The sequence below is a fragment of the Chrysochloris asiatica genome, unplaced genomic scaffold (genome assembly GCF_000296735.1).
Source record: "Chrysochloris asiatica unplaced genomic scaffold, ChrAsi1.0 scaffold00034, whole genome shotgun sequence".
Lineage (NCBI taxonomy): Eukaryota > Metazoa > Chordata > Mammalia > Afrosoricida > Chrysochloridae > Chrysochloris > Chrysochloris asiatica.
Genome location: NW_006408552.1, coordinates 4909250 through 4919359, shown reverse-complemented (window position 1 = coordinate 4919359; position 10110 = coordinate 4909250). Strand labels below are relative to the sequence as shown.

General features: G+C 48.4%; 1 protein-coding gene across 1 annotated transcript in view; it reads left to right on the top strand.

The window, feature by feature from the left end:
• The window catches only part of RFC2 (replication factor C (activator 1) 2, 40kDa), a 28066-nt gene that overhangs the window by 9401 nt on the left and 8555 nt on the right, over window positions 1-10110 (top strand). The window contains exons 3-6 of the mRNA XM_006859707.1: window positions 540-581; window positions 827-933; window positions 2528-2629; window positions 4568-4668. Coding sequence (XP_006859769.1) covers window positions 540-581; window positions 827-933; window positions 2528-2629; window positions 4568-4668 — 352 coding nt within the window. The remainder of the gene's footprint in view (window positions 1-539; window positions 582-826; window positions 934-2527; window positions 2630-4567; window positions 4669-10110) is intronic.

Genomic DNA, 10110 nt, shown 5'->3' with positions numbered 1-10110 from the left:
ACTCAGCCTGTGTAGGGCCTGTGAGCTCTGTTTCAGGGTTTGGCCTTCACACTGAGGGCAGGAAGAGATCATCCAAGGACTTCAGTTAGAGAGATGATGTGGTTCCGGTGTGGGGACTGGATTAAAGTGGGCAGCTTTGCAGGCCAGGAGACCAGTGAATGGTGGGTTGAGAGGGATGCAGGCACAGGACAATGGACTGAGAAAATGGTAGCGGGGGTGGGGTGGGCGGGGAGGAACCAGAATGCCCAAGCCTTGTAGGGAAGCTGCTGCGTGGGCTCAGAGAGAAGGCCAAGAAGGTTGATGCTGACCTCCAGGTTCCAGATAGCAGCACAGTCCATCCATCTAAGAGGAAACAGGGCAGGGGCCCCAGGGTTCTAAGGGATAAGGAGGAGTTTGGTTTTGAATATGCTGAGATAAGAGTTGTGGGGGCATCCATTTGGGGAGATTTGTAACTCAGCTTCCTCCCTGGGTCTGTGTGGCTGATGGAGACCCTCCTAAGACTTGCAGACTCACCATTTTAATGAGCGATTTTTCCTTAGGTCTTTGCAAGAGAAGGCAATGTGCCCAACATCATCATTGCCGTAAGTACTCATCACTGGTCCTGTGGGCTTCAGTGGCTCGGTATGTCCTCCTCAGAGAGGCCTGGGTCCCGGCAGCCATCCGCAGTCCCCTCAAGCAAGGCAGATGGGCCAGTGGGGGCTCCCTGGATGTGGTGCTGGCTGTGGGTTGGGTCAGGGGAGAGGAATACAGATAGTGGTCAGCAGCAAAGCCAGAGGCTGAGCTCTTTCTGGAGGTGTGATGCGCTCCCTGGGGCTCTCATTCCCAGGGCCCCCCAGGAACTGGGAAAACGACAAGCATCCTGTGTCTGGCACGAGCCTTACTGGGCCCCGCACTGAAGGACGCCGTCCTGGAACTCAACGCTTCCAATGACAGGTGTGTCTGGGAGTCAGCACCGAAGCGGGATGGACGGGTTTTTGGGGTTTTGAGGTGTTGGAAACAGCCGCTTTCCTGCTCTGGGCTGTGCTTAAATAGCCCTGGTGGCACCATGGGTTACACGTTGTGCTCCTAACCACTATGTCAGCGATTCAAGTCCCGCAGCCTCTCCACAGAAGCAAGTTGAGGCCTGCTGCTCCTGCAAGAGTCTCGGGAATCCTGTGGAGCGGTTCTACCTTGGCCACTAGGGTTTCAATGGGTTGGAATTGACTTGCGGCCAGTGAGTTTGGGTTTCTGGGTTTGGTACTTGTCACCTGCTTTGCCGGTGATGCAAACGAGGCTGAGAATTTCTGGCTTGTTCATATGGACTCGTAAGCACATGACCTGCTTGCTTCCTTTTCAGATACAAAGTGGTAGAGGAGGGTGTGGTAAGGACTTGCTGACTAGAATGTCTGCGAAGTCTGCCTTCAGTTATTCCCTGAAGACACTGATCTTCATCCACCTGAAATGGTCATTGTCCTTTGAGTCCAGCTAGCTGCTCATCCCTTATGCCTGAACCTCTGCTATAACCTACTGCTAGGGAGTTAGTTCTGACTCAGACCAACTCCGTAGGACAGAATAGAGCTACTCCTTAGGATTTCTGATACTATAAACCTTTATGGGAACAGACAGCCTCATCTTACTCCCACAAAGTGACCGGTGGGTTTGAACTGGCAACCTTGCAGTTGGCAGCCCAACTCCTAAAGAGTATGTGATATATCTATCTATAAATATCGATTCCAGAAGTCATATATGAAGTGTTGTTATGATGTCATAGCTGCCTTGTATAGGGTTTCCAAGGAGCAGCTGGTGGGTTTGAACCACCAACCTTGCGGTTAACAGTATGGTACTTATCCTGCCGCACCACACTGGGACTCCAAATACCAATGGGTTCTACGTAATCATTGTTTCTTCTCACACTTACATCATTAAAACTCACTAGAGTTCAACAAAAGCTTGACAATGACAACAAAAATGGCAGGTCTAGGTTTCTGTCCTCTTGAAAATAATGAAGGGCCTCCAGCGATACAGTTAGAAACCTGAAAGATAACGGAGTAGGGACTGCTCCCCCAACATTGTGTGTGCGTGGTAAAATATGTTGCCTTCCAGGTAATTCCATCATTCTTCCATTTTCTTAGACTTTGGGTTTTTTTTTTTTTTTTAGCATAGTTGAGGATAATCAATGAATAATGATAAAACAATTAACTAGAATGTTTCAAATTATAAAAAGAGTAAGATCACTAAGACTCCAAAATGAATCTTACACTCTGAGAGGGTCCAATGGCTGCATAGGATAATTGCAAGATAAAATGAGTTTTATTGGATTTAAAAGAAAAATCCATTTTTCTTTGTTTTTTGGAAGACATCTTTTAGATAGAATGCATGTCATGAATTACCAATCTTTACAACTAATTAAAATTGCCCAAAAGAGAAACTCAAAACAAAGTTTGGGTCCGGTAGACCCTGATGGTAGGTATATGGAGTTGAAATTCCCCGTGAAGGAAGCAGAATTTGTCCTGGAAGGTGATGATAAAACACTGACTTCTTGTTTCAGGGGCATCGATGTTGTGAGGAATAAAATCAAAATGTTTGCTCAGCACAAAGTCACTCTTCCCAAAGGTCGGCACAAGATCATCATCCTGGATGAAGCAGACAGGTAGAGGGCTTTGCCTTATCTCTTTTGACCTCCGAATCTCTTGCAGAGCTTTACTGAATTGAGAGGAAAAGTTCTCCCGCCTTTACACCTTTCTGGTGGGTGGGGCTGTGCCTTAGACCTTGTCTATATTAGATAACTCACTTGTCCCAATATCCCATACGTGAACCGTTTAAATGGAAAGTGTTATTGACATTTGAAGAAATATAAAGGTGGTTTGTGTTCTTTGAAGGAAATTCAGAAACTTTTGTATATTATCTTGCTTTACATCTTTTCTTACAGCTATGTATGAGAGGGGGCTTCAGAAAGTTCATAGAGAAAAGGAATGAAATGAATGGTGTTTTCTCATGAGCTTTTTGTAGTACCCTCATACCTAGTTGAGGCTGTTCCACATGCATTTTTGCATCCTGGTTCTTCCTTCATGTTAAAAGCAGGGTTCCCTGTTGTTGAACTCTCCTGAACATCGTCTTTAGTAGCTATGTTGTTGTCCATTGTGTGGATGTACCTCTAATACTATTTATAATAATGAGGTGGTGGTTGTTAAGTGCCATTAAGTCGGTTCCCACTCACAGTGACCCTGTATAGGGTTTCTGAGGCTGTAAATCTTTGCAGGAGCAGAAAGCCTCATCTTTCTTCCGAGTAGTGGTTGGTGGGCTTGAACCACTGATCTTGTGGTTTGAAGTTGAGTACTTATCCTCTAGAGCCACTGGGATCCCTGTACTAATAATAGTAGCTAGCATTTATTAAACATTTACATGTAAGCATTTATAGTTTATCCAGGACCCTACTAAACATTTTACATGTTACAGCTCTTTGGTTGTTGTTGTTTTTGTGTGTGCATGGTAAAATATATACAACTTAAAATTAGCCATTTTAACCATTTTCAAGCACCCAACCCAGGGGTATCCATGATGCTCACAATGTTGTACAATCTTTACTATTTGTTTCCAAAACTTGTTCATCTCCTCAAAGGGAAACTCCATACCCACCAAGCAGTAACTCCCCATCCTTCCCTGGTAACCGTCATTAACCCCATGAGATCATACAAGATTTGTCCTTTTACAAGGGGCTGAGGTCATGCAGTATAATGTTCTCAAGGAGTCCTGGGATGGTGCTGTGGGATAAGCACTGGATCACAAGGGTCACGGTTCAAACTCACCAGCTGCTTCTTGGAAACCCATACAGGGTCGCTGTGAGTCAGAACCAACTCAAAGGCACTCAGCACCAACAATGCTCTTGTCCATTCCTGTGGTAGCATGATTGTCCGAACCTGATTTCTCTTTAGGGCTGAATAAGATTCCATTGTTTGGGTGGACCACCACTCTTTGGTTATCCATTCCCCTGCTGGTGGACACTTGGGTGGTTGTGACCTTTGCCTGTTGGGTGTTGGTATCACATTGAATTGTCATATAGTTGTTGGGAGCATGTCCATGGTACAGTGAGGGCACTGAGACTTGGGATCACAAGGCTGTAAGCAGAGCACGGGCTGACTGCAGGGCCTCTGCTTTGCGTGTGTGAGACACTAACGGGGGCCCTAGAGAGAGCCACACATGCTCTGAGGGGTCAAGGCGCCCAGTGTTTTGTTAGGAGAGCTACCTGTCGACATCATAAGGCCGTTTCCTGGGAGAGCCACACATGCTCTGAGGGGTCAAGGCGCCCAGTGTTTTGTTAGGAGAGCTACCTGTCGACATCATAAGGCCGTTTCCTGGGAGACCCGACTTCTGCATGTGGGGGTGCAGCCCCTCCAGGTGGGCAGTAAACCTGCTCTGTGAGTCTTAGAGAACACAGAAGTTTGTGGGGGTGGCATGGGTACTTCTGAGGCAGCCGTCTGGGCCAGGGGACGTGTCCTGTGTCCTGGGTTGTTGCTCATGGGGTGGGATTTGTGCCCAGTGGGCTTCAGGTCCCCGCAGCAAACCTGTCTCCCTTTGCGCTCCTTCCCAGCATGACAGATGGTGCCCAGCAAGCCCTGCGGAGAACCATGGAAATCTACTCCAAAACGACGCGCTTCGCTCTTGCCTGTAACGCCTCGGATAAAATTATAGGTGAGCACTGGATGGTTGGGGCCCGCACGGTGTCCTGTCAGCCCGCTAGCCAAACCCTGTGTCATCAGCTTTTTCCTTGACTCTTTATGCAATTCTGTATTGCTGTTAAATGTCATTGAGTCAGTTCCGACTCATGGTAACCCTGTGTAGGGTTTCTGAGTTGCCGCTGGTGGGTTTGAACTGCCGACCTTGTGGTTAGCAGTCCAGTGCTGATCCTACAGCGTCCCACCAGTAGTCTACACACTTCTGTGTTGTGAAGTGCTGTGGAGTCAGTTCTGACTCATAGCAACTCCGTATAGGGTTTCTGAAGAGCAGCTGGTGAGTTTGAACTGGCCAGTTTGTGGCTCCGAGTCCACTGCTGACCCTACAGTGCCACATCAGGAGTCCACACTTCTATGAGCAAGTGTTAATAGCTTTGTTGTTGTTTGCCATCAGTCGGTTCTGACGCATAGCGACCCTGTATAGCAGCATTTCCCATGCTGTAAATCTTTATGGCAATGGAAAGGCTCATCTTGCTCCAGGGAGCAGCTGGTGGATTCAAACTGCTGACCTTGTGGCTAGTAGCCCAGTGCATAATGCCACCAAGGCTCATTGGTTATTAGCTTTAGACATGAGTAGACCAGGGCTCAGAGATGTTGAATCATTTGCGCAGAGCCACAGAGCAAGTGGAAAAGCCGGTTGCAGCCTGAGACCTGAGTGACTCTTGCTCTCACGCACTGGGGACGTTTCTGCTGTTGCGTGTCTTAGCCCCTGCTCCTCTCCAAACGTGCCCACGTGCTTTGTGTTGACTCCAAGCACTTCTCATACACTTTGCACACTGGTATTTCTTCTCACCGAGAATTACTTCCTCTCTGAAGTCTTAAACGTCGTTTTCTCCCTGACCTCAGTGTTCTGTCCTGGCGGCCAGCTCACTGTCCCTCCCAGCAGCCCTTCTGCTTCCGCTGCTTTGAATCTGTCTGATTGCCACTGGTTCCTCATCCTCCCCTTTCCGGTGTGGACTGCATTCGTCGTCCAGCATCTCACCACTTCCTGCAACTCTCACATCCCACTGTCCTTCCCCACCAAGCTCCACCGAGCTCCCCCTTCTGCACCCCCAACTATTGTGTGGTGATGCAGAACAGGACTTTGTAAGCATGCTGTCCCCACAAAGTCCTGCTTTGTAGCCTGAGTAGTTCCAGGAAACCCCTGTGTCCTTTCACTGTCCCCATGTCGGTGTTTATTTGTTCATTGAATAAACATGTACACTGTTAAATGTCCTCTAAAGGCCTCAGTCAGGGAGTGGAGATTTATGGTGGCACATGTAGCTTGTCGCCGTACTCACCACTAAGACAGTCCTTGAGGGCAAGACATTGTTGCAGACACACCCCAGTGCAGGGACGTAGAACTGGATGATAATGAATTTGTCCACTGATTTGTTGGCCCAGAACGCTCTTGTCTGTCTCAAGGTTCTTGGGGAAACAGAAGTAGTGAGGTGTAGACAGAGAGATGGACTGATTTACTTCAAGGAATTGGCTCACCCAGTTGTGGGGGCCACCCAGTCTGAAATCTACAGGTCAGGCAGCAGACTGGAAACTTCTGAAGACTTGCACCCCAAGATCTGCAGATCAGTTGATGGGAAGTGTGTAGAGACGAGGAAGAGAGAATTCTGCCAAAATGCCTGTCTAAGAAGGCAGAGCACACCCTTCAAGCGTCCTTCTTAGCTGACAGATTGCGTTCCACTAGATGACATTGTGGAAAGTGATTGCATTGCATTGCATTAGAACAGTACAGCATAGCAACTAGTCCAGTGCTTGCCCAAACCACTGGAAACCGTGGCCCAGTCAGGCTGACACATCACACCTTCCTTTCTCATGGAATTAATTTTTCTGATACAGCCTAGAGTACTTGGATGAGTTTTTATTATATTTTAATTTTTTAGCTTTTTATTGTGACTTGAGTGACAACGGACAAAGCAGGTTAGTTTTCCATCCAACAATTCAGCCACATTTTGTCTCATGACACGGACTGCAGTGCCCACAATGTGACAGCACTCTTCCCCTTCCTCCTTTCCTGTCCCTTCCTGCCGTCAGCTTCTCCTTGGGCACATGCTGCCCGTTTGCTTTCCTAGGGCAGGTTGTTGTAAGAAGTGCTGCTATTGGTTGAACGTTGAGCCTTGGGGGGTCTGATGAATAAAGGAATATACAAACTTAGGAGTGAAATACTTAAAGAAATTTATCTCTACACCTTATGGGAGATGGTTTATGATCAGATAGCTGCAGGTCTGATTTCAGAAGCCCCAAGGAACTGAGCCTTGCATGGCTGCTAGAGTCACACCAGTGAAGCGCTTTCTGAGGAAGGTCACAGAGGCCTTACTCTGAGAGATATTTAAATGCTACAATTTCAGCTTCTGGTACCTCTCAGAAGAGAAAACTCTAGTACAGGAAACATGTAGTTGTTGTTTGAATCTCTGTGGCTTTTAGATAGGAGCCCCACTTCCTAAAGGATTGTTCCTTTGTGTGATTATCCTAAATGTGCACAAAAGGCTCTCTTGTGAAGCTTCCTGATTCCAGAGTTGCTGGGATGAACTGGCTCTTGGCAAAGGGGCTCTTTTAGAAGTCTCATTCATTTGACAGACATGGGACTTTTTTACGTGCAAAGCATCCACTGTGTACAAGTCAGGGTGAGGATGCAGGTTTCTAGGCAACCCGTCCCAACCCCCCAACCCCCGGCTCCCCAGCCCAATCTCCAATAGGAGGGTTGAATCCCCTAACCAGCAAGCCTGTCTCTGTCACCACCATAACCCGCCCCTGACCCAGTTCAGTTCTGTTTGTCCCACGGCAGGTCTCTGCCCTGGTGGGGGGCTGGGGCTCTGGGTGTTGTGTCTCCTTTTGCTCTATTGTTGTTGTTAGGTGCTGTCGAATCGGTTCTGACTCACAGCGGCGACCTTATTATGCACAACAGGACGGAACTCTGCCGGTTCCGGCGCCGTCCTCATGAGCACCATTATGCTTGAGCCCATTACTGTTGCCTTTGTGCCAATCCATGGTTTGGGGTCTTCTTTTTCTTTTGCTGACCCTCCACTGTAGCAACCTTGATGTCCTTCTCCAGGCACTGAGCCCTCCTGATAGTATGTCTGAAGTATGAGAGATTGAAGTCTTGCCATCCTGGCTCCTAAGGAGCATTCTTGCCGTGTTTTTTCCAGCATAGATTTGTTTCTTTTTCTGGCAGTCCATGGTACTTTCAGTATTCTCCAACACCAGAACTCAAATGCATCCATTCTTCTATGGTCTTCTGTTTTCATTTGTCTAGCTTTCACATGCATATGAAACAATTGACGAACATACCACGGCTTGGGTCAGGTGCACCTTAGTCCTTAAACTGATACTCTACTTTTGAACACTTTAAAGAGGTCTCGTGCAGCAGATTTGCCTAATGCACAAATGTTGTTTGATTTTTGGCTGCTGCTTCCATGAGTGTTGATTGTGGATCCAAACAAAATGAGGTCTTCGACAACTTCAGTCTTTTCTCCATTTGTTGTTTAGGGCCAAGTCGATTCTGACTCATAGCGACCCTGTATAGGGTTTCCGCAGAGCGGCTGGTGAGTTTGAACCACCAACCTTGCAGTTCAAGCCAACCTTATGGTCAAGTGCTAATCCTACAATGCCACACCATCAAGATGTTATTAATTGGTCCAGTTGTGAGGAGTTTTGTTTTCTTTATTTAAAGTTTTTCTGTTATGAACTGGGTGAAGGTTTACAGAGCAGTTCAGTTTTCATACACATTCTGACTCGTGTCATTGATTGTTGTCCCTACAGTGTAACATCACTCATCCCGCTGCCTCCCTGTTTCCTGTCTCCAGTCCTCCTTCCTCCCTAGCCCTTCTGAAATTGGTCCCTTGGGTCAGCACTGCCCTTCTGATCTCAAGTGGTTGATGATTATGATTGCACGGTGTGCCTAACTCCCTAGTGTTACTGTTCTTCTAGACCTGCCGCTTGTGTAACTGAAAACTGAACCAGGCCCGAAGGGTGACTAAGGGCCATAGTCTCTGGGATTCCCCCAGTCTGCCTGACCAGTAAGCCTGGTCTCCTATGATTTTGAGTTTTGTTGCACATTTTTATCACACTGTATTCAGAACCTTCTAATGTGATCGCTTTTCAAAGTGGTTGGTAGTGGCCGCTAGGGACCATCTAGTTTCTTCTGGTCTCAGGGCCAGCTCTCACTGTTTCTTGTCCTGGCTAGTAGAGTATCCCCAGGCCTCTCTGACACCTCTATCCCTTAGTGACTGCCTGGGCCATCTTCTAAGAGATAAAGCTGACCAACCACACCCCCACTTAGGCCTTTGTGGTCTCCTGTGTGCCTTCTTAGCTACACACGGAGGTCCACTCCCTGAACCTGCCACCCTTCATCATCTGTGTCTGAAGATGCCGTTCCCTCTGCCTGCATTGCGTTTCCACCCAGTTCAGAACTCGCCGCCCCTGTGGCCCTTTCTCAGTCGGCCCATCACTGCCCCCATAAGCCCTCCCGGAGTTCTGTTCTGTGGTGCCAGAGCCTTGTCATAATTGTTAGTCAGTGGCTTCATCCCCAACCCCAGGAAGCTGTCACCCCTTTATTTTCTAGAAATAAGTGACCAAGAGTCCTGGTTCTGTGCTGCAGGTTAACGTGCTGGACTGCAAGGTCGGCGGTTCAAGCTTACCAGCTGCTCCTCAGAAACCTATGTAGGGTCACTGAGTCACTATGACTCGACAGCACTTAGCACCAACAACAGATGTGGGGGCAAAGGACACAGAGGTGACTTTCGTCGGATGGTCTGGGACAGTTACGTGAGGTGCCAGGTTTCAGACGCTTTCAAAGATGGCTGTGATTTCAGCAGGAAATCACTTTGGCAGGCAGTGCGTGGGCAGACTAGAATGGTGAGGCTGGGGGAAGGTGTTGTCTATAAGGATCAGCGGATGGCTGTTATCTACAACATGAGTGCTGCCTTGGCAGGCCGAGGTGACAGCTTAGAACCTCAGGCCAGCAGGATGGGGTCAAAGTGCACACAGCTTGGTTTGGGGCCTGGGGGTCACAGAGCAGCTGCGATCAGTCTGAACCGAAGGTCAGAGATTCTGTAGTTGGCTGCGCAGTTTTCAGCTCTGGCTTTGCGCACATTTCCTTGGAGCTGTAACACCACACCCTAAGCCCAGACAGAATTGTACTGACACCTGGCAGGCAGGCACTTCTGATGTGCATTCAGGTGGCATCCATTCACCTGGTTGGTGCTGACTCACCTGAGGACTCATGGGTGCACGTGGGCCTCTCCACCCCTTCTGAGGTCTTTGCAGTGGTTGGCAGTTTGAAATGTAGCCCACTTGGTCAAGTCCCTTTGGAGCTGCCTGCTGGGTGGACTGAGAGGTGACGGTCCAGCTGAGCCTTGTGGATGGGGCAACTGCTCCTTGTAGGCACCAGGCACCTCACTCCTGCCCT